We start from the raw sequence: 23,330 nt of genomic DNA on the forward strand, positions 1-23,330 counted from the left end.
TTATATTTTTAAAAAAGTTTAGCCAAACAGCGTCTAATACTAAAGTAACAGTAGTGTAAGTTTGTTGGTGTAAGTAAACTTAATTTGAATAAAGATATTTGAGGAGGGATTGGTAGTTTTGGGTGTCTATATAATTAGGTTTGTAGGAAGGTGATGAGGATGTGAAAGTGGAGATGGGGCGTAGAGGGTTATTAGCCATTGTTTCCTCATTCATCTTACTACATTCACTATTCTTCCAACTCAATGCAAATATTAACACCAACCAGAATCTACAAGTTATAATAGGGGGAGGAGGAGCTTATCCTCCTGATTATGGAGACTGTCCAGACTGCTCTCCACCCTCCGAACCGCCTGTATGCCCCGAACCTATTCCTCCGCCACCTCCAGAGCCAGAATGCCCTTCACCAACTCCTCCACCTCCACCTCCTCCTCCTCCTCCACCACCTCCTCCTCCTCCTCCTCCACCTCCACCTCCTCCTCCTCCTCCGCCGCCAATTAATACAGAACCTCCCCTCTCCCTGGAGCTCCAAATGGCAGTAAAAGTCATAGAAAGATTCAGGAGAACAATAACAGAAGACCCCTTTAACATTACGAAAACCTGGACAGGCAGAATATGCAAGGACAAACATGCATACAGGGGCTTCGCATGTGATACCACCATCAGGGACAACAAGACTGTAGTTGCTTATGTCTTATTCAATGGTTTCCGTTTTAAAGGTAAACCACTTAAATTAGAGAATTTCCTTGGCGGGCTCAAAGACTTGATTGTCTTCCATGCCAACACCAACTTCTTCACGGGCGGAGTCCCGTCCGGGATCTCCAAGATCCCGTCTCTTTTCGAGTTCGATTTGAGCAACAACAGGCTTTCTGGAGGATTCCCAAGAGCAGTTCTAGCTGCCACCAATCTCACATTCTTGGATCTGAGGTTCAACCAGCTCACAGGGAAACTTCCACCAGAGGTATTCAGACTAGATCTTGATGTTCTCTTTCTTAACAACAATCACTTCGAAGGAGACATACCAGAAACCCTCGGCAAAACTCCTGTTCGGTATCTCATCTTTGCAAACAACAAATTCACCGGTCAGATCCCGAAAAGTATAGGCCAAACATCAAACACGTTGGTGGAAGTCCTTTTCCGGAACAACCAGCTTTCGGGTTGTCTTCCCCCCGAGATAGGTTTGCTGCAAAAGGCCACTGTTTTCGATGCCAGCGCGAACCATTTGACGGGACCAATACCCCACTCTTTTGGTTGCCTGAAAAATATGTTGTTCTTCAACATGTCATACAATCAGCTCTACGGGGCGGTGCCTGAACCCTTGTGCAATCTGGGAAGCCTCATCGAGCTGACGTTGAAGTTCAATTACTTCACGCAGGTTGGACCCAAGTGTCGGAAGCTGATCATGTCCAAGAAGCTTGATATAAGCATGAACTGTATTCTGGATCTCCCATCACAGAGAAGCGCAGCAGAATGTGAAACTTTCTTCTTGAATCAACAGTCTTGCCCGGATCCGCAATCACTCATCAATTATATGCCTTGCAAGATTGATAATCATGAGTCGCCGGAAGAATATCCTGAAGACAGGAAACTGATGGCTCAACCACGTTCGTACGCAGCTTTACAGAACCACCAGCCTTAGTAAAGCGCAGGAACACGGAATTTGATGGTCGAAGCAATATTGAAGCAGGAGAGTTTTCATTCCCTGATGGTTTGAAATTCTGTAGTTGATATATCTATACAGATTGATAACTATTGCAGCTTCATTTCGAACAGAGGCTGGTGTATAGACCATAGGCCGAGCAATAATTGTACTATGAAATGAAGATGAATCAAGAGTGTACTTATGAAATATTTCATTTAATTAGTGATAACATGAATTTATTAAGAATGATAATTGATGAGAAACGTACAAAGTGTTATTTTGATAAATAATCTGCACAAACCAAGCAGTAGGAATAAAACACTAAAATGGCGTACACAGCAATTCCCCAAGATAAATACAGACATTTGGGTACATTTTAGTAACATGTTTTTGAGCTAGAAAATACTCTCAACCACAACAAAATAAGGGGAAAAGAGAAAAATGTGAAAGAAAGGAAACAATACAGGCAACGACCTACATCACAAAGTTGGTCAGCACTTTACTGACCAAATGCTTTCCATAAACGGCGCTATCAAACTTCTTGGTGCCGCCAGTCCTCTGAACACAGGTATCCAGTGGTTCTATAGCCGCATCAAAATTTGGCTGATCATTGAGGAAAAAGCAAACATAAGGAAAATACATAATAATATTGCCATTCCTAATCTGCCCAGATTAGAGAGGATATACTGTACTAGCATATGCGCGCATGCAAACATTCATAGGAATGTTGGAGCATGATTCACCTCGTAGAAGTATGCAACGCAAACACGATATTTAGGAGAGTTGTTGATGACTCGATGCAGCGTTGATTCATATTCACCATTTGTCAGAATCTGCCACTTCCCAATAGTTAGAATATATATGTACATATATATATATTATATTATATTATATGTATATATATTATATGACAGAGCATAACAAATTCTAGAAAGATATATTGCGCACGGCATACCTTCAGCATGTCACCGATATTGCAAACAAATGTGCCAGGAACAGGTAGCGCTGATATCCACTCCCCATTACTGTTTCTCACCTTTAATAATTGGAGCATTTAACCAATATTCAAACATCCACTTGAGCAAGCAAATCACAGATCATGTTTGTTCAATTACAACCATTTTAATCGTTTGTTTTATATAAAATAATCAAAGAGCAGAACGTGTTTCTCAAGAAGAAAATTTATATGATCCTGAAAACATAATAGCCAAAGGTAAGAAAAGGGCATGCCTGCAATGCAGTTATATCATCATCCTGATTAACTAATGTCAGTAAACCTGCAGACGAGCAAAAGATCATCATTGTGCATTAACAAATGCATCAAAGGATGGACATTGAATGACCAAAAACAGTACCGTAGTCCGTGTGTGCTCCACTGGATTTATTGAATCAATGGAAATGGGTCGATGCAGAAGCATGGAAACATCACATATTAGAGGTAGGGGAAACTGGAGAAGAGCTAAGCAAACAGCAGAAGAATGAGTTACCATCCAACATCAGTTTCTGTCTTCGGCATTTCCTGGCCATTTGCATGGTGGACAACAGGATATCCAATCACACGAAGCACCCAAAATGGATCTCCAGCTCTATTCCCTTCAAATACATCCATCGGCGCACCCAATGCTAAAGCTATCCCCCTCATGATCTTGCTAGATAGATCTATAATCATGTAATTTGTTCTTTGTTACAGGTTGCAGACATAGAACAGATTCAAGACATATCAAACATTATCACTAAAGCACCTGTGCAAAGATTGACATACTCCTCCATTAAATCTTTAAAATTTGGAGGATCACTCGGCCTGCACATAGGGAAAAAAAAGGATTCAGCAAGCACAAGAAAATAAAACTTCCTCTTACTTCAATAAGTCATATAGATAATCTAAATTAAGTTGGCCTATCAGAAGCTTGTGAAAAGTACTCAGGTTTTAGACAAGCTAATTACAGTAAGCAAGAAGATGGCAAAACCTATAGTCAAACTACTTCCTTTCTTGTTTACTAAGAGCCATGGTGCACTGTTCCTCAGTGGTGTATTTTCTTTCTTCCCCTTCCTTCCTCTAAATTAGTGTAACAATGAGTGCTACGGGTTTCATGCTTTCGAGCAAAAATATTGTTAATGAGATTAACTAATTTCCACAAGCATAAATGAAATACATTGACAAAGTCTAAAAATAGCTTTGCTGAGCTCTACTATTGCATGCTAATTTTGAAAGCTTTACTGTAAATTAACATAACATGCATGCTAACGCATAACTTCTGGAATTGTGGAATGAAAATAGAGATGGTGGATATTCTCATACCATGGTCCATCAAAATAAAGGAATAGAGCTAGATGTTTAACACCCTGAAACAACATGACTTCAAAACACTAAAATCTTCTATACATATATTTGAACTAGAATTGGCAAGCTCCTGTAATCAATTGCGACAGACATTACTTCAGTAGGTTAGAAACATGAGTTATTAAATCATTCACTTGGAAATCTTCTTAAGAGCCTAAGGATTATGAGAGACCCTTCTATGTAAAAATAATACCAGAAGACCTCTGACACCCCTCGGCTAGGCACAAGAGATCTCTATTAAATAAAAAATGCAAGAGAACAAAATACTTTTATCTCTTTCACAATAGAATTTGGCTTTTCTGATGTCTTATTTGCTAGATCTGGGTACATACCATTTATTACATCCTTCCATAGCTTCACCAAGCCTTCCATACATTCCAGGTTTTACTTCTCTGTAGCACTGTTTAGTAGTTACAAATACAACAAGATCAAGAAATACATATCAGTTATATAATTTGAATGCATGTATATTATGCTTAGAGCAATGCAACTACTTCGTTACGCCATCTCCCTTTCCGGTAATAGCTTAGTTAACAGGATATGAAGAGCAAACTCTGTCAAAATGAGTAATGTGGTGCCAAGAGCCTGAAAGTCACATAATTACTATTTACGTTATGGAATTAAGCTTATAATCTGTTTAGGGGTGTGTCCATGTGAAACTTACCTATGAAAATGGTTACAGATCACAAATTGACATGCAGTTAAGACTGGTGTACATCATATTATCTACTTGATTCCACTGATTGAAAAATCAGGGAAGCAGCACTAACTAATTACAACATAGTGTAGAACCTCAACATACATCAATAGCTTCATGCATGTCCGGCACGCCTTTTGTTATGTTCTCACCAACCCGTTGATATCCTCTGCATCCAATGGCATCTTCGGTAAGAAATCATATCAATCACAATACACTCGGACGATAATGGAAGAAATAAGCACTGAAATATTATTACATGCTGCAACCTGTATCCAGTTGCCGCAGAGAGTTTGATTTTGAGCTTCTCCTCATAAGGCAGATGGAAAAACTGACGCGATACGCTTCTAATATCTTTAAGAAGAGAATCCCGAATTCCATGCCCCTTCTGCAGAAACGCATTCCATCACCACAACAATCAGAAAGAATCAAGAAAAACACAAACTTGCAATCACAGTCGCATAGATACACATTACAAATTCAGCATATAACCTGACTCACCTGTTCCAAAACAAATAACAGAAATCAAGTACTACAAAAAAATCTACAACATTGCATTATTTCATTAGAAAACAAGAAGATAAGACAAGATTACCACATAAAAGAATCCAGCTTCTCTACAAGCACGATCCAGTTGTCGAACAACTTCTGCCACGCCTTCATCTTGGGCCAAGTTCGGATCATCCCCCTTCTCCACCAGCGGACTGATATCTATACATAGTGAAGAAACAAAACAATCTTGAGCCAGTACCTTAAGCAGTTCAACTCTCCAAATTTTCTTGAATCCACAGAAAGAAAATTACTAGAAATTCTCATTTCTACAATTATTATTACATATTGAAAGGGAAACTTGGAAACTACCGATTAAAGGGATAGACTTGAAGTCGGTAGCCATGGTGTCGGGCTCCGAGCTGTCTTGTGTTAGTTTTCGGCTGACGAAAGTTAATTCCGCCCTTCTTATAGATAGATAGTAATATAAATTTAATTAATAGCTATTATAAAAGTGGAAACTGGGCCAGCCCCATTACTTTAATGGAGCACACAAGGCCTATTTGGCCCTTGTGGAAAACTTTTGGGCCCATAAGTGGGCTGGACCTGTCATCAATATTTTCTTTTGTCAAATTAATATTATTCAATTAAACGTAAGCCCATAAGGAATTTATTTCGTGTGCTTTTTAGAGTTTTAATAACGAAACCTAATTTAATTTGGCGAAATTAAGGGGGTTCGAACCCCATTATATATATATGATGTTGTTCGACTATATAATATGTATTGTCTACTGTAATAATATGTGTTCTTTAAATTTATTTTGTCTGATATTATTGATCAGAGTATGATTATTATTTTGTCTTTATTAGATATTGACATTAGACATGAAGGATTTATAATCGATTTATTTCAATCGATAATAATTCATCGCTTTTAATTAAAAAAAAAAATTAAAAACTATTAACCAACATCAATTTAGAGTGTCAAATGTGTAATTTTTAAAATATTTCATACCACTTCTTATATTTCCTACACATATTAAGTGTGCTCCATTAGTTGATTTAAATTAAATTTGGTTAAACTGGATCAATTACATACAAAAATATAAATGTAATATTTTTAAATTATACACTAATTATTAATCAAATATATTAAAATTACGGTGTAATTAATTTGAAGGTAGCAAAACTATGTTCAAACCAAAATTCCTAAGTGTTTGAATTGAGATATATCAGTGTAATAAAATTGACGAATGAATTTTTTTTATCCGAATCAAGTTTGATGGAATTAAATCAATTATAGAGCAAGTGTATTACAATTGTTATATAATTGATCATTTTAATAAGTACATTGTAATTGTCAAATAATTAATTGAGTTGAACCGAATGAAAATTGGGCTAGAATTAAAGCACGCACAACCTTCACACAGCTCAAATCAAATAAAAAGCAACACAACTTTGTCAAACCGATGAATGATTGCAGAAAATAGAGTAAAACAGAAAAGCAAGCAACTTTGTCCATATACACTTGCTTTTATGTCAAATTTGTGGGAAGAAGTAAAAATTACCCAGACACTTATATTACTATTAAAAGAAATATGATTTTTTGTTGTTATTATTACAACAATCAAAACTAAGAAATTAACATTACTTAATCATAGGTGTGTTAATAGCCCTTGTTTCTGTCAAATATTTAGGCAATAGTTAAATCACGGTGAACTTTAATTAATTATGAATAAGATTTAAATTTTCCGTATTAGTTTCGTATAACTGGTTGTAGATAGTAGTGGTTTGCAATGATTTTCAAGACATTGCTATTTATAATGTAAGGAATAATCTATGTTTGTATAGTGAAGCATGTTTTTTGATTTGGCACGGGGATCATGACATTACACAATAATAAATATAAGGTTAAATATTTCAGGGTCCAATTAATATATAATTAAAAAATTAAATTGAGAATAAAAATAGCATAATTATGAAATGTATTGGTGAAGCAGGGAAATGACATTAATGGAAAGTGTGAATTCCTTAAAAAATAAGCATTAGCAAAATAAACACAATAATTTCTTCAGGATTGTGATGATTATTTCTCATACTACTTTTATTATGAATAATCAAATATAGTGTATGGTAATTCAATAATTGTACATAAGGATTAATGCCATGTTATTATAGTTTTTAGCCCTTTTTATATAAGCAATAATTTTTGTTATAGAAGATGTTGGAACCAATGATTCATATTTATTATTTTACCAAATTAGTGGTAAAAAAAAGAATTATATAATAAATATTATATTGTTTTATTTATTATTAATTAACTCTAGTTAGACTTAATTGGAATAAAACTTTCACAAACTAACCTTCATAAATTAGTTCACAAGACGGGAAACGGAAACCTGGTCAAGAGTTTATAAGGTTAAACCAGTGTTTGCAAATTCTTATTTCAAACATTTATCATTATACTATTGAAAATAAGCTGAAATTTTAATATTAAATTGAAAAGAATACTTTTATTTTATAATTTATACTTTTGAATTATTTAAATTAAAATAATTTGAGCCAAAAAAATAAACAACTTCATACCAATTTATGTGGTTTATTAGTAAAATTATGAATATTAAATTATTTTCTAAATACACTAATTAAATATATATATATATATATTTTTACTTTGTAAGTGGGCTTTGAAGGGAGGAATGCATAAAGACGTTTTTAAGTTGATTGAAAAGTGTTATCACATTTGAAACATCAGCAAATTTCAGTTGGGGAGACATCACGGAGTGTTGTAAGAAAAAACCGCACTTCCCAAACAAAAACCAGTTTTTCAAACACTTCTTCCACTTTCACGTGACATTTTTGACTCACTGTTCTCAGTCTCCGCCAGCTGCTCCGCAATTCCCACCACCACCACTATATTCCCTCCGCCCCACCATTCAGCCACCGCCACCCCTTCCCAAACACCAAATGCCTCCCAATCACTGCCACCCTCCACCCACAACCACCCATTCTTCAAACACAACTCACTCCTTTTAGTCCCGACTGACTTTGAAAACGCTAGTCAAATCACCAACATGCTACAAAACATCTGCTACCTCCTTTTCGTAGTGTCTGTTCTCAGCTTCTCCTCCACGACCATTTGCATCGGCGGAGATGCTGACTCGATGACCTCGCTTCCGGTCGACGCTGTCGCACTGCTAGCATTCAAGTCGGGGGCAGACTTAGATAACAAACTCCTCTACACTACGAACGAACGCTTCGACTACTGTCAATGGCGAGGGGTCAAATGCGCCCAAGGCCGTGTTGTTCGCTACGTCGTTCAAAGCTTCGGCCTCCGGGGCACCGTTCCGGCCGCCACCCTCAGCCGCCTCGACCAGCTCCGGGTACTTAGTCTACAAAACAACTCTCTCTTCGGCCCCCTCCCTGATTTCTCCCCTCTCATCAATCTCAAAACCGTCTTCTTAGACCACAACTATTTTTCCGGAACCTTTCCTCTCTCCATTTTGTCGCTCCACCGTCTCTTGCTTCTTGATTTGTCGCACAACAACTTCACCGGTATCCTACCGGGAAATCTGACGGCGTTGGACCGCTTGGGTTATCTCCGCCTGGATTCGAACCGGTTTTACGGGCCTATTCCTCCGTTGAATCAGACAACGCTGGAAGTGTTCAACGTTTCAAATAATAACCTCACCGGTCCAGTCCCCGTCACCCCAACTCTCAAAAAGTTCAAGATTTTTTCGTTCATGTATAATCCGAATCTATGTGGGGAGATTATTAACAAGCCCTGCCACGATTCCCCTTTCTTTAACTCATCTTCCGGCGGCGCCACCGCAACATCACCACCGACGCCGCTTCTGCAGAATGCGCAGTCACAGCGAGGTTTGAGTGATAGTTCTCATGCGAAAAAGCATCATAAAAACGTGGGCTTAATTTTAGGATTTATAACAGGGGTTCTAATCCTAACAGCAGCTGTTCTGAGTCTCGTGGCTTTAATCAGGAAAAAAAGAGAAGAAAGCGAAGAAAGACAGCAGCTTGACGGAAAAGTAGATACTAATTTCACTGAAGAAACCACAAAGACCAAATCTCCAAAGGACACAACTTTCTTCCCACACCAAGCTGAAAATGCTAATCCTCATGAAAACTCTGAATCCAAGAAACTGAAATCTGATCCTCAGCAGAAAAGATTGACGAAAAGTGGAAATTTAATATTTTGTTCAGGGGAGGAAGAAGTGTACACATTGGAACAGTTAATGCGGGCATCCGCCGAGCTACTGGGAAGAGGCACCATTGGTACAACATATAAAGCTGTCATGGTCAATCAGCTGATTGTCTCTGTGAAGAGACTGGATGCATGTAAAACCGCCATTACCAGTGCAGAGGAATTCGAGCAACATATGGAAACCGTTGGCGTGCTGAGGCATCCCAATCTGGTTCCTGTCAGAGCTTACTTTCAGGCTAAACAGGAAAGGTTGATTATCTTCGACTATCAGCCCAATGGGAGTCTCTTCAGTCTTATCCACGGTAAATTTCTGTAACTGTTTTTACTTAACCTATAACTTTGAACTTGAGTTGATAAAGCCAAAATTCAACTTGGGCAATAACTAAGTCGAGATTAAATTTGTTTTTGTCTGAATGTAAAGAAACAAATTGCAGGTTCTGTTTCTTCCTGTTTCTGTGTTTTTGGTCATGGCCGGGGGGTGGGGGGAAGTGATGGACTGGAGGGTATGGGGACCTGTTGATGAGATGTGTGATGGTGAGAGGGGCTGGATAGCTTTTCTTTTCTGAGTGTGGATGGATGGCTGTAGCCTTAGTGGATCAATCAGTGTTGCAGAGACCTTTTACAGTTCCTGGCTTTAGATGGAAAATGGGTTCCCACTAGGCCACTAGCTTTGTTGCTACCGACAATTGTGGTGCTGAGATCAACTCAAAAATATTTCTTGGTATTTTTTGACGCCACAGGCAGTAACATGGCTTTGCTTTTGTGGGGTCTAATGGTGATACGCCACGACAGTTGAATTTTCTAACATTCTTGGTTTGTTTTCTTGTAGTTGTAGTATATTCTATTAGGGTCGCACCTAATTGATTATTTGAGTGGATTAAGCATTGCATTAGTCATGTGACATTGGAACACAGCACTGGTCCATAAGGGCATAGCATTGAACTATCTTGAACAATGTTAATCTTGTAATGTGTGTAATCTGTGTTGGGGTTTGGTCATGGATCGATTTGCCTATCAGATGAGTTTTGATTAAGTTAAAAGAGTTAAATTCTTTAACTGCTGTGTCTGTAAATAGACAATCTGGTAATGTATTTTGATCTATTTGGATCCTCCTTGTTTATGCCTACTTGTAAATTTCAGGTTCAAGATCAGCCAGGGCGAAGCCTCTGCACTGGACATCGTGTCTGAAAATTGCAGAAGACGTCGCTCAGGGCCTCGCCTACATCCACCAAGCATCAAAACTCGTCCATGGGAACCTCAAATCTTCCAATGTTCTACTGGGTTCCGATTTTGAGGCCTGCATCACGGATTACTGCCTCGCCATTCTTGCAGACACCTCATCAGACGACGATCCTGATTTTGCCGGCTATAGGGCCCCTGAAATCCGAAATTCTGCACGCAGAGCCACTCCCAAATCCGATGTGTACGCTTTTGGTGTCCTCTTACTAGAGCTGCTGACGGGCAAGCCGCCATCCCAGCACCCGTTCCTTGCGCCTCCCGACATGGCCGATTGGGTCCGAGCAATGAGGGACGACGATAGTGAGGACGATATGCGGCTTAGAATGCTAGTCGAGGTGGCTAGCATTTGTAGCTTGACGTCGCCAGAACAGAGACCGACCATGTGGCAAGTGTTGAAAATGATCACAAATATAAAGGAGATCATGGATGATAGCCATGGTGGTTATTCTTGACCTGGGATTCTTGCACTTGGGAAAGAATTGGGCTATAGAGGGGATATTGGCCCTTTTCTCGAGGGCTCCAAGCTTGGAAATTATTGGGCTGGGCTCAACTTTAATATTTTTACTTTTGTGTTTTGCTTTCCAAGAATATATTCTAACAAAATTGATTTTTATAAAATTAATTCCAACACTATTGTGTGCTTGCTTATAATTATGTAAATGTGAAGAAAAAAAAAACTATTATTTTTTTTGTTCTCGATTGAAATTCTGAAGAACAGTGGCCGGTAATCCACGTGCAAGGAGAATAACATTTTAGTAAGATTATATATATATGTAAAATATTCTTGTAAAATTATATTAAAAAGCACTCCAAAAATCATCTATAGATACATGGCGCTATTATTACCTTTTTATTCTATAACAACTTAAATTAAACAAAATTAGAAAAAGAATTTTAGAAAAGTTTGTATTAAATAAATTTAAAATTGATCACGAGTTATAACTCAAGGTAAAGAGATAATATCCATATAATATTTTTTATTTCTGTGTTTTTCCTACCTCTTTTATTATTTATCTCTTATTTTGAAATTATGTTATTTCAGATTATTTTTAAATTGTTCTTCTATTTGAGTATCAGAATTTAATAAAATACACTAAAATAATTGAAAGAATTTAAATTGATAAATATTTTTTAATTATAAATCTTGAAAATATAACAAACACTAGTTACGAAAAGATTTGTGATGGGGCGGATTGGGTTGGGTAGAGTTTCGCAACTTGCAACAGGGCACGCGTTTTGCACGTGAGGGCACCCACCTAGACCTAGTGGCGTGGTTTTAACGCTAGAATCACAGATTTAAGAAAAAATCGCACTTTGACTTTTCCGCTTTAAAACCAACAAATAATAATAAATAAATGACCTCAACTCAAGAGCAGAGAGAAATATAGGCAGCAAAATCCAACGCTTTCAGTTCAGCATTTATTTTTTTAATATTTTATTTCACCCCCACCAAGCCAACGACATTCAATCCGTACCGTCCAATCCCTCCATCAGCAGCAGCAGATTCAGCCCAGGGAAAAAGAATAAAAAAGAAAAGAAAAAAACAAAGAGGGAATTGTCTCCCTCTTCCCCTCCTCTCCACTCTCCCCTTTTAAAAGCCAAACCCGAGTACGAGTAACACCTTCAAAGAAGGATTGCTGCTCGTATTGTAGAGAGAGAGAGAGAGAATTTTTGGGAAAGAATGTCTGGAGGGATTGCTCGTGGACGACTCACGGAGGAACGCAAAGCCTGGCGGAAAAATCATCCCCATGTTCGATCACGTTTCTTGGAAATTCCTTTTTTTTTTTTTTAAATTCTTTTTCTGGGGTGATTTGTATTCCTTTTGTTGTTTATCTTGATGGTTTCTGATTAAATTTGTTGTTGCGGGGCTTTTGAAGGGTTTTGTGGCTAAACCAGAGACCCTGCCTGATGGTACTGTGAATTTGATGGTGTGGCATTGCACTATCCCTGGTAAGCCCGGGGTAAGTATTTCTGAATCTTACTGTTCAACCTTGCTCTCAGTAACTTATCCTTATTATTGATTCTTTGATTATGGGATGCATTTGTGTTGGTTAAGGGTACATAGGTGTGAACTTCATTAGAATCTTTGGTTTGCTTTTGAAAGCATAAAAGTAAAATTTTGTGCGTCATTTGTTTGAACCTGATTTAAAGGCATATGGCTAACTGAAGTGGTTGCTAATTGTTGAATACCTTTCCGGATGAAATCAATATTGTGCACAATTACTGCTATGTTAGTAGCAATGTTTTAACACCCGGTCATCAAACCGGAAAATTCAGCGGGTTACTTGTCACTGGTTCAATCTTTGGTCCAACCGAGGTGGAACCGTTGACGCCATATACATGTAACAAATAATTATAAAATAAATAAAAAATAATTTTAATAATTAAATAATATAAATATACTTAAAAAATTTGTCTTTTAAATATTTTTCTCTTTACAATTAATATTTTAGTAATATATGCTTATAATTAAGTAACATAAAGTAGATATGTAATAACCTAATACAACAAATGTAGTATAAAAATACAAGAAATTCAAATAATAAAAGTCAAGCCACACCCAAAATGAAGAAAGGGGAACAAATTAGGATTTAAGCCTATTTTTAAAATAGGCCAAGACCCGGCCGGTTTGCATGACCGAGGAACCGGGTCGACCGGTTCGGCTGTCTGACCGTCGGGTCGGCCGGTTCTCTAAAAAAAACACGGTTTTTGGCTCCCATAGATTTTTGCCTTTCACCCAACCCATTTTATAGACCGGTCAGCGGTCGGGTGGTGCGGGTTGAGTTTTAAAACACTGGTTAGTAGAAAGAAAAGGTTGTTTGTTTTTTGGAGTGTCGGTTATCTACTCTATCTTGTGGCAGCTAGATAAGTTCCAACTAGATGTTTATAAGTAATTACCTAAATCCCCATTACTTATTTTTTTTATTTGTTAGCGGTTTGGGCTTTGTTTTGCTTGTTTTGACACATTCATTGTATATTATTTTATCCCATTTGAATGATAGTACTGGAAAGTGCTTCGTGCACTTTGTGCGCCTTAAGAATCTAAGATGTTGGTTTTGCTCTGTTCCGCGGTTGCTTAACTGATTAAGAGCATTTTCCATAGGAAAATTGAATGCATCATCATATACAAGATAATCATAGTCTGCAAATAGGGAATACATTACAAGACTTATGATGCATAGTCTCTTTTATCTGCTTTTTAAATCAGTCGTTAAATCATAAGTTGCTTTAGTTACTAATGGAGTGTTACACAACATCAATAATGGACAAAAGCATTTGCATGCAATGTTTAGACGGTCCTTTAGTATCAAGGTAACAATTTGTTTTTGTTTATTTCAGAAAACAAACTCCAATTGCCAGCATTCTGCTGGAGAATTGGGACCTCAAACTGTTCTTGCCTAAATCACCATGGGGCTAAGGGACTTCCCTTTACCATGCTGATAAGAGACTTGTCTTTCTCAGTGATAACCATGTTCCGAAGTGACCGTTTTCACTTACTAAAACTTATTGGAAAAAAGATTTAGAGTTAATGATGGTGTTTCAAGTGCCAACAGGTTAAAGTCGGAGGGTGGGAGAAACCATATTCAGCCTCACCTTGACCTTCCTGTTCTTTTACCACCATATCAATTGGATGAACTATCACGTTCCGACGGCTTGTTATAGAGCTTGAATATCTTTATATTTGTTTGATTTGTGTAATAGTTCTGTTGTAGTATGATAGAGTTGTTCTCTACCTTGTTTACTTCATTATAGATAATATGTGATTATTGCATGCAATGAGTGCCTATTTAGCATTCAATATCATGAAGATGTCTAATTTTATTTAGAGTTAATACTAGAGCATTACAAAGATCCAATTAGTTCACAAGTGCACTTCAAAGATGTAATGATTTGAGATCCAAAATTCTCTCACCTAGAAAAGGCTAGTTATCAAATTCACAAGCTCTTGGTTTATATTGTTTACTACAAACATGTGGGATTGCATTAGGGAAAGCGTTCAGGTTCTCTATCGAAAATAAAAGATCCCGATTCTTAGAGGTATTTTGATATATTGCGCTAGCCAAAGGTTAGTTTGAGATAGAGGTTCTAGTGTAAGTCAAATGTTGCCAATGTTTACGGAATGACTGGCTCTAAGTAATTTGGCAATTGGTTTCAGTTTGGTTTTTTGGTTGCTCAATTGCCTAGTCAGTGGCCATGGGACGCCCCTGTTTCTTCTTTGTACTTGTTTTTCCAATCTCTGGAAGTTGCTATTATCTTTTCTCTTGGATAAATGGCACTTTTTCCGAGAATGGGTAGCAGTCATTGTCTTTTTAGTTGAGGTTATGGTTCCATAGAATTTAGCTACAATGCAGTGTTTATAGCATCATTATCACAATTTGTTCTTTACTTTGGTTAGCTTGTATGTTTAATTCTCCTGTTGTTGCAGACTGATTGGGAGGGTGGTTATTATCCGCTCACAATGCACTTTAGTGAAGATTATCCAAGCAAACCACCAAAGTGTAAATTCCCACAAGGCTTTTTCCACCCTAATGTGTACCCATCAGGAACTGTTTGTCTGTCAATCCTCAATGAAGATAGTGTAAGTTCATGCATGCTCCTTGCACAGTGGCCAATCATTTGCTGCTCTCCTTTATAATAAAAACCTTCATTTTATTCTGGCCAGGGGTGGCGCCCAGCAATTACAGTGAAGCAAATTTTGGTTGGCATCCAGGATTTGCTGGTTCAGCCAAATGCTTCTGATCCAGCACAAACTGAGGGATACCATCTTTTCATCCAGGTAATGAGAGCTTTTCCTGAACTTAAACCATCCTTTTTACATTGATCCTTGCCAACCGAGCGTAAAAGCAGCCTCCAGCTATTGTAATAGATAGAAAGCTAGTTCCAACTTCCAACATTGATATGTAATGACTAAATTTACACTCCGAACCATCTAATGGATGCAGGATTCAGTTGAATACAACAAGAGGGTTCGAAGCCAGGCCAAGCAGTATCCACCTCTCGTCTGAATACAAATTTCTTCAGTTTTCTGATTGTTGTTTAGGTCTCAGGCAAAGTTCTTTGTGAAAAAGTATTTTATCTGGACAAAAGACTATTGCATACCACAGTGGATTGCAAGGCAATGTTGGTGTGTGTTTTAGCGATAAATAGCTGAACCTGCATAGTGCGTTGAGATCACGGTCTGGGCTAAACGAGTTGCTTTAAAGTTATGTAGTTCTTCCTACTGTGAAAAATGGTAGCAGATAGCTGATTGTGTTGGGGTGGTGTCTTTTAAGTTGTAAAATTACATTTGCACTAATTTTTGCTTATTCATTTCATCTGCATGCTAATATCTTGTACTTAGACTTTGGTGTCAATCCAATAGGCCAAGTCAGACAATCCCAACTCTGCTAGGGAATTAACCTGTAAGAAAAATTGTATCTGCAAAATAGATCAATTTCTGCCCACATTTAGTTTGAACATCCTTCCCCTTCTGAATGAATATGCAGTGTACTGATAAGGGTTAAGAGTAAGAGTTGCTATGTTTCATGTCTGATAGTGCTGTTACTGGTAGACTTGTGTCTTTATTTTACTTTATGAAAAGTTCAAGTGCGTTCTGCCTAGGATAAAGTGGAAAACATCCCATGTTGGAAGATGGAACCATCCATTAGCATTACCCCCTTGCTTCTTCACCTCTGATGCTGATAACTGAAAATTTTGTCTTTAATTCTCAACTCAGATTACATTATATTTTCCTCTAACTAATTAAATGAATATAAAACAATTCTACATCTACACTTGTCAAACCCAAGAGATATACTGTTGAATTTATTAGTAGGAGAATTGGTTCCTTGGGTTGAATTTTTAGAAAAGGCAATTACATACATTATTTGATATGATTTGAGTCTAAAGATAAATAATAATTTCAACAAATATGAGATTTTTCGAATTATTTAGCTGACTAAAACAAGGCAATTACTTTTCATGGAAAAGGTAGAAACTTGATCTATCAATTAATTAAGTGCTACATTAGCATAGTCTAACGAATTATTGACATTGAGTGAGGTAGATTTTTTTAAACTTTAATGGCTGTTTATGATATAAGGCATATTTCGAGATTGGTATATATATATATATATATATATATATTTAACCTTTTAACAAATATGAGACTTTTCAATGCTTTTGCACATTACTGTATTCTTAATTACTGAATCAACCCAAACCATATTAATTTGTTGTTTTAATTTCAAAGACTTGCAGTATTCAAACTATTAATTTAATTAAGATGGCCCAGGCCCATCATTCATCTTTTCATATGGGCCTTTTTCCTGATCGGCCCAAAACTAAAATATTCGTTTTCCATCCCTTTTCTTCGCCTTCACAGCACAGGAAGCCGGTCTCCGTCTCCGATCCTAGGGCACGTCCACGTCACCTATTCATCCCTCCTCCATGGACGACCTTACTGCTTACTACGCTCCTCCAATCCACCACCCTTATTATCAGCCACCTCCACCGCCTCCTCCGGGGACGGGGCACCCGCAGCCTTCCCCGGTGGCTCAGCCTATTCACGTTCAGCCCCAGTTCGTGGCCTATGCTCCCCCCATTTACCCACAGTCTTCTCATGATCAAGTGCGGACGCTCTTCGTGGCCGGTCTCCCCGAGGATGTCAAACCGCGAGAAATCTACAATCTCTTTCGTGAATTCCCGGGATACCAGTCCTCTAATCTCCGTCCCCCAACCTCATCTAACAATCAGGTAGGCACGGGATTGTACGTATCCGCACTATATTTTAAGCCTACCTAGCTTGTTTTATTTTCTTATTTTCGTGTTATATAGAAGAAGTGGAGCTCAGGCGAGCTAACTATGATTGTTCAACCTGTCTTTCCTGACTTTTGGTTGCTGGAGCCAGGCTCGAAGAATGAAATTGTGGAATTAGGTTTTGGCGTTATTCTTTAGTTCCTAGAGTGTGAATGGAATTAAGGGTATGTGAAACAAAAAGAAGAAAATGTATTAAAGAGCTGAAATGAAGTTCACTTACTATCCTGGAAATTTGCAACCCCCGTTCTGCTATGCATTCGCATATGTATATGGCATTTTAAACTTTTGACCTCATACTTCTACTGTGTTGGTTCCAAGTGGAGGGGCCTTGGGAAAAAAATGGCTTTGTGGGTGAGGCCATAATTTTCCGCTACTAAGATCAATGGCTTTTAAGATTATCCAAGCTTGTGTCTGATGTAAGGCAGGGTTAAGCTGTAGAATTATAAAAGCATGGCTTCTCTAAATCGACATTGTTTAGTATCTGTAAAGTTCTGGGAGCTGTAAGTCTTGTTTAATAACTTTTACTTCCTTCTTGTTCAGGGCTTCTGTTCTCTAAACTGATTTCTGTGCCTCTCAAGTTTGAATTGACAGCATGTAACATACAACAGATGAACAATTTATGTTGATTGGTTAAACCTCCAATTGTTTCATAAATTCTTGTACTTTCTTATGCATTCTAATGTGTGAGATATATGCATTTTCAGCCATTTGCTTTTGCAACTTTTGCGGATCAACAGACAGCAATCATGGCATTGCATGCGCTCAATGTAAGACTTCCTAAGAGTGTCTTGTTAGTACTTGAATGCAATCTTCTTAATATTATATTTCCCATTTCTGAGACATGCTTTCCTTGTGGATATTAGTATAATCGTCCCTGCACATGTATATGTAAGATCCTTCATGTATAGCTGATGATTGGTTTGGATATCTGTCCGATGGTCAAATAGAGAATTAGTTACCGATGGGAAAATGGAACCACTGCCAGAAAAAGCCCTAGTTGGGGTTGTGGAAGGGGAGCTTTTTGAGGAGTTTAGCAGAACATGTTAATTATTGGGTTTTCCTCTTTTCTTAGGATTTCGTTTTTATAGCAGGAAGTTTTGCATGGACTGTTTACTGAAAAGAGAGAAAAACTTTATGACATTGAGGAAGGATGCTACTTTTCTGAACTCCTGATAAGTGTGTGAAGTTTTAGCAGACAGTATTTGGGTAAATTTCCACTCAATGTGAAGTTATAAGACCCTGAGCAAAAGTTGGAAATAATAGTTAACTGCAAAACTTATAATAGCATGAGAAAAAAGCCAAATATCAAATTCCCTTTGTAAAAACATGTGTCTGGAATGTTATATCTCAGCCTCTTCAGTTGCTTCACTGTTACCAGCTGCAGGTTAAGGTGTTTTCCTGGTCTTCTATTTCTTCATATGGGATTGTGCAACTCTAAACTCAAGTTAATTTTTTGTTAGTTATATCTTTTACATAAAACTAATTAAGGATCACAATCAGTAGAAATTTTGAAAATGGCCTTTTTCAGGGGATGGTGTTTGACCTTGAAAAAGGTTCAACTTTGTATATTGATCTAGCAAAATCCAACTCCAGATCAAAGCGCTTGAGAGCAGGTAACTTACACCTTGAATCATTTTTTTGCCATTTCTGCTTGTTTCCCCTGTTGTGTTTTTATTAGTGGCTAATCTTCTGAATTCTGATTCTCACAATCAGATGATGAGAGACAAGGTTCAGAAAAAAGATTGAAAGGATCTACTGCTTTCTCGAGGAGCCATGATCCCGGTAATTTATGCCCTTATGTTTAAATGTGCAATGTATATAAGACTATCTACACTTGGATCTCACTCTTTGTCTGCTCTATTCATTTACCCACCCTGCTTCTTGAATGGTACTTATTGATCTCTTTTGAGGCTCTAGCTAGTTAGTCACATGGAGGACACAATATTCTAAGAGCTCACATTACACATGTTTGCACGCTTGGGCACTAGCAGGTGTTGGGAGCGTTCACATGCCTGGAATGGGTAATTCTGCTTACAACACGATTGGTTATCCTTCCACACAAAGGTCATCTGCACTACTCATGCACATTTCTACTACTTGGGAAGTGATTACTTCTATATGTCTGTTGAACTTATGTTTAATGATTATTAATAGCATTTGTCAAAGGAAAACAATAAAATTGACTACTTCTAGCTGAAAGGTCGGGGGCCAACAGAAGCAGTTGAGACGTGCCCTATTTTCTGAGTTAGAATACTTAGTTAAGTCTAGTAGGCCAAAATAATAGAGTGGTGCTTCTAATAGTTATTTATTTTTTTACAGTCTTGGAAATGTTGAAGGTGGATCCGGGAGTGAGGCTGCTAACAAATCGGTAAAGTCCACTTCTTGTGATGAATTCTTCACTGATTTAATTATCTGACTGAAGCTCTTGGCTGATATATCCTGTCATTTTTTTCACTTCAGCTGTCATCTTTTTGTTTTTTTATTGTTCATACTTGGCTAAAAGTCACTCATATATCAGATGTAACATTGTCCAAATTGAAGGCATTATACAAAATTATTATTTCATCCAGAGTTGTTAGAGCAACTGTCATATTTTTCCCCTAAAAAATTGAACAATGCATTCTACTGGAATTGTGCAAAACTACACAAACAATTGTTGGTTTGTTTTTGTTACAGTAACTAGAGAGTGCTGATGACGCCATGTTTTCTTAAACAACTCGAAATGTGGTTATGTCTAAGCTCATAAAAGCTTGGCTGCTCAGTCAAGCTTACATGATGCTAGAGCTCAAATCATATTTACAAGAATCAATAAGGAATCTGAAATATTCAAGCCGCTCACTGACTAAATTTAGTTGGCCCCTCAATAGCTCATAAAGTGCATGTACAAGCCCAACTTGATTCTTTTGCTTTTTCTTGTGTTGGCACAAAGGTGATTGTTTCTATCTGAATTTTGCTTTCATTTGTTTATTTATGCTGCTGTATTGGTATTTCATGAGGATCTGCATATCTGGTTTAATTCAAGGTTGAGTTGTGTGCATAAAGTTTTGTCTTTCCCACAATATATGCAGAGCAATACTCCATGCCCAACACTATTCGTGGCTAATCTCGGTCCAACCTGCTCTGAGGAAGAGCTGATGCAAGTGTTTTCAAGGTTTCTGGAAGTCTCTTCTAGTACACTTTTCAACCTGGATGGTGATAGAGATAGAATTTTACAATTGTTTACTTTCTTTGACCTTCTATAGATGTCGTGGATTTTTAAAATTGAAGATGCAAAGCACCTATGGAGCTCCTGTTGCATTTGTTGACTTTCAGGTATATTGCCTCCATCTTTTCTTAAACATTTATCTTTCATGATCAATACTAAATTATTTTTTGATATGCGTTTCATGACTTTATCATGCTCTTGAGAGGTCTATCCAATGCTATCCTTTTATTCTATTTATTTTTATTCTTTTAGCATGAACTTGGGATCTATCTTTGCTCTCCTTTATTTTCCTTTTTCTTTGGCATGAACTGAAAATTGCTATACCCATTATACAGGATACTGCATGTTCAACTGAGGCTCTAGGTCATCTACAAGGCACAGTACTCTATTCCTCAACGTCTGGTGAAGGGATGCGGTTGGAGTATCCTTTTGAGCAAGTTGCTCGTCTAACCATTTCTGCCTTTTCTTTTCCTAATATTATTTCAGGCTGCTGCTTGCTTTAGAACTAGCTTCTTGGTTCTGTTGTTTTATGTGAGTATAAGGCAGTTGCTTAACCCAGAATTTAGGTTTGCAAAATCACGAATGGGATTGCGGAGCAAGAAATCGAGGTAACAAGCGGGTGATAATAAATGAAAAGGCTTGAGCTGGTTGTTGTGCGTGATTGGTCAAGAGAGCAAATCTCTCATCAGATAAATGCACCAGCTGCTGTTTACTGTAGCTTTGTACTTAATTATACTTCTCCAACTATAGAATGGCTTAATTTAGACAGTAGCAGATATTGTTTGTAATTTAACCTCCTGAATTATTATTAAGAGATTTAGGCATGTCTGATAGAGAAGAGGATTTAGACATGTCTGAACTTATATGGGTTGTGGTCTTTCAGACCGTGTTGCTATAGTTTGCTCAAAATATATCGACTGCATTGCATTTGTTTACAAGATGTGTTCTTTGATTATACACACAATTACTGTAAATAATCTGCCGTTTCAGAATTCTAGTGATATGCTGCTTGGACACTGTGTTTGGATTCTTCCCATTGCCAGATTGTGAAAGCATTTTCCGAAAAAATGCATGTAAAGGATTCTCTTGAGGAATGTCATGTGGAAATAGTACATATGTATTTGGCCGAGTTAGTTGTAAAATTTTTTACAGAGTTGTGTCTAAACATTTTCTTGTAACGATAACGTATTTGGTCCACTGGCTTCAAATCTGAAAACATAAATAAAGATTGGGTTTTAAAAATAGAATTTGAGAAAATTAAAAAACATTGAAAATTGATAGTATGATTGAGAAATAGAATTACTTTTTGAAGGAAACATTTCTTGAACTATTTCGAGCGTATCTTTTATTTTCAGAACATAAAAATATGTTATATTTATTAAAAAAAAAAGAAAAAAAGAAAAGAAGCATAGCCTCTCCTAGGTTTCAACTAACAATTCTGGTTGTATGCAAATTTTTGTCGTATGTTAGTCCATGAATGATGTCGCTATTTTGGTAGTAATTTTGATAACTAAATGTGTGTTTTGTTGGCCATTGCCAACATCTCTCTCTACGCAGATACATAATATAATATGGGTAGTACAACAACGATGCCTCGAATTTGTCAAAATGTAGGAAGAGAAAAGGGGCCGAAGATGATTAATGTTGTGCTTGTGCCCTCTTGTTTTCTTCACCAACTATTTGACTTTCCTTTTTCCCCAATCTTCTACTCACATACTATTAACTGGGCGCCAATATTAATTTATTACCTCATCCCTCCTTAAAAATAATTTTTATTTTTAATTCGAATTAGGTTCGATTTGAAAAGAAAAAAATGAAATTCATTATTACTTTTGAAAAATAGTGATTGGAAGAAAAGAATATCATACAAGTTATGTTATTTTCTATAACCAACTTATAGACACACTGCACTGTATATGATCGTATCAAGTATTAAAATCCTGATTCATTCAGAACACAAATAAATCATAATGTATGTTTAGTCCCATTAAATTTTTACGATAAAAAATTAAACTCATAAGAAGTATAATAATGTTCAACAGTAATTTGAGAAAATTGTTATTTAGCTCGCATTGCATTTATTTGTTTTTTTTTTTATGTATTAACTACATAATAAATGGATTGATTAGTTGAAATCTAATGAAATGAAGTCCCACCTAGAAAATATGTTTTACGGTGGCCAGTAATTGAGTGGGATGGGTGATGTCTGAATTATGGGACTAAACAATTGTCTAGTCCCAAGATTTGGTGCAGATTTCCCCAACCTTAGCAGTGTAATGTCGTAGTGTGACCTGTAAAAGCAGCAGCCCCCTGTTAATAACTGACGTCACCCTCACTACTTCCTTTTCCACCATGAATTTCTCCTCGACTATTTCGATTCCAGCCAACTTTCTTTCTTTTTTTCTTTCTCGTACTGAATACACACACACACACACACAAATTCAAGATTTGAATACCAGACTTCTAACAAAAAGTCTTGGATAATGAGCAGCCATAACTTTTATTTTTTAAAATATTGCTAGATTATTTTATGCTATTATCATATATTTTTTTATAGTTATAAGAATTTATGGATTAAATAATTATAAGGGGTTGTTAGGTATAACTCATAAGATGGAAATGAAACACCATAATTGGCTGTGAAGGCATTATGAGAGATAGTCAGCTTTCTTAATTTTAATTATCCATGATGCAAATAATAA

General features: G+C 37.1%; 5 protein-coding genes across 7 annotated transcripts; 4 read left to right on the plus strand and 1 right to left on the minus strand.

Moving 5' to 3' along the window:
- Positions 1-135: 135 nt before the first annotated feature.
- Positions 136-1,847, plus strand: LOC105177594 (uncharacterized protein At4g06744). Its single transcript, XM_011100801.3, has one exon. It carries the CDS (start codon positions 174-176, stop codon positions 1,635-1,637), a length of 1,464 nt encoding a protein of 487 aa, XP_011099103.1. The 5' UTR covers positions 136-173; the 3' UTR covers positions 1,638-1,847.
- Positions 1,848-1,892: 45 nt separating this feature from the next.
- Positions 1,893-5,633, minus strand: LOC105177595 (2-oxoglutarate (2OG) and Fe(II)-dependent oxygenase superfamily protein). Of its 2 annotated transcripts, none has more exons than XM_011100802.3 (12): positions 5,540-5,633; positions 5,274-5,389; positions 4,948-5,066; positions 4,784-4,847; positions 4,314-4,381; positions 3,383-3,441; positions 3,128-3,299; positions 2,996-3,015; positions 2,871-2,917; positions 2,596-2,676; positions 2,384-2,473; positions 1,893-2,243 (listed from the first exon to the last, which is right to left on the minus strand). In XM_011100802.3, exons 1-12 carry the CDS (start codon positions 5,571-5,573, stop codon positions 2,115-2,117), a joined length of 999 nt encoding a protein of 332 aa, XP_011099104.1. In that variant the 5' UTR covers positions 5,574-5,633; the 3' UTR covers positions 1,893-2,114. The 2 variants fall into 2 exon arrangements, with proteins under 2 accessions (XP_011099104.1, XP_011099105.1); XM_011100803.3 differs by having other exon boundaries at positions 4,938-5,066; positions 5,540-5,566.
- Positions 5,634-7,927: 2,294 nt separating this feature from the next.
- LOC105177596 (putative inactive receptor kinase At5g67200) lies at positions 7,928-11,255 on the plus strand. The gene is made up of 2 exons (XM_011100804.3): positions 7,928-9,688; positions 10,527-11,255. The coding sequence occupies exons 1-2, from the start codon at positions 8,242-8,244 to the stop codon at positions 11,075-11,077; spliced, it is 1,998 nt and encodes a 665-aa protein (XP_011099106.1). The 5' UTR covers positions 7,928-8,241; the 3' UTR covers positions 11,078-11,255.
- A 767-nt stretch (positions 11,256-12,022) lies between these two features.
- Positions 12,023-15,952, plus strand: LOC105177597 (SUMO-conjugating enzyme SCE1). Its single transcript, XM_011100805.3, has 5 exons — positions 12,023-12,375; positions 12,503-12,586; positions 15,052-15,204; positions 15,289-15,402; positions 15,569-15,952. Exons 1-5 carry the CDS (start codon positions 12,307-12,309, stop codon positions 15,629-15,631), a joined length of 483 nt encoding a protein of 160 aa, XP_011099107.1. The 5' UTR covers positions 12,023-12,306; the 3' UTR covers positions 15,632-15,952.
- Positions 15,953-16,089: 137 nt separating this feature from the next.
- On the plus strand, positions 16,090-21,566 carry LOC105177598 (RNA-binding (RRM/RBD/RNP motifs) family protein). 2 transcript variants are annotated; one of them, XM_011100806.3, is made up of 10 exons: positions 16,090-17,360; positions 18,128-18,190; positions 18,952-19,036; positions 19,137-19,205; positions 19,415-19,487; positions 19,743-19,791; positions 20,492-20,574; positions 20,666-20,735; positions 20,964-21,049; positions 21,195-21,566. In XM_011100806.3, the coding sequence occupies exons 1-10, from the start codon at positions 17,055-17,057 to the stop codon at positions 21,238-21,240; spliced, it is 930 nt and encodes a 309-aa protein (XP_011099108.1). In that variant the 5' UTR covers positions 16,090-17,054; the 3' UTR covers positions 21,241-21,566. The 2 variants fall into 2 exon arrangements, with proteins under 2 accessions (XP_011099108.1, XP_088740928.1); XM_088884802.1 differs by having other exon boundaries at positions 20,964-21,566.
- Positions 21,567-23,330: the final 1,764 nt, after the last annotated feature.

Source organism: Sesamum indicum, linkage group LG9 (genome assembly GCF_026168435.1).
Source record: "Sesamum indicum cultivar Baizhima isolate 11 linkage group LG9, ASM2616843v1, whole genome shotgun sequence".
In the NCBI taxonomy this organism is placed as follows: Eukaryota; Viridiplantae; Streptophyta; class Magnoliopsida; order Lamiales; family Pedaliaceae; genus Sesamum; species Sesamum indicum.

Coding starts and splice junctions, on each gene's coding strand:
- LOC105177597 (XM_011100805.3), top strand. CDS start 12,307: ATGTCTGGAGGGATTGCTCGTGGACGACTCACGGAGGAACGCAAAGCC. Junction 12,376..12,502: donor GGCGGAAAAATCATCCCCAT/GTTCGATCACGT, acceptor GGGCTTTTGAAG/GGTTTTGTGGCTAAACCAGA. Junction 15,205..15,288: donor CAATCCTCAATGAAGATAGT/GTAAGTTCATGC, acceptor TATTCTGGCCAG/GGGTGGCGCCCAGCAATTAC.
- LOC105177598 (XM_088884802.1), top strand. CDS start 17,055: ATGGACGACCTTACTGCTTACTACGCTCCTCCAATCCACCACCCTTAT. Junction 19,037..19,136: donor ATCAAAGCGCTTGAGAGCAG/GTAACTTACACC, acceptor TCTCACAATCAG/ATGATGAGAGACAAGGTTCA. Junction 20,575..20,665: donor CTGATGCAAGTGTTTTCAAG/GTTTCTGGAAGT, acceptor GACCTTCTATAG/ATGTCGTGGATTTTTAAAAT.
- LOC105177594 (XM_011100801.3), top strand. CDS start 174: ATGGGGCGTAGAGGGTTATTAGCCATTGTTTCCTCATTCATCTTACTA.
- LOC105177595 (XM_011100802.3), bottom strand. CDS start 5,573: ATGGCTACCGACTTCAAGTCTATCCCTTTAATCG. Junction 4,848..4,947: donor TCTGCGGCAACTGGATACAG/GTTGCAGCATGT, acceptor CATTGGATGCAG/AGGATATCAACGGGTTGGTG. Junction 3,300..3,382: donor GTATGTCAATCTTTGCACAG/GTGCTTTAGTGA, acceptor ACATGATTATAG/ATCTATCTAGCAAGATCATG.
- LOC105177596 (XM_011100804.3), top strand. CDS start 8,242: ATGCTACAAAACATCTGCTACCTCCTTTTCGTAGTGTCTGTTCTCAGC. Junction 9,689..10,526: donor TCTCTTCAGTCTTATCCACG/GTAAATTTCTGT, acceptor TGTAAATTTCAG/GTTCAAGATCAGCCAGGGCG.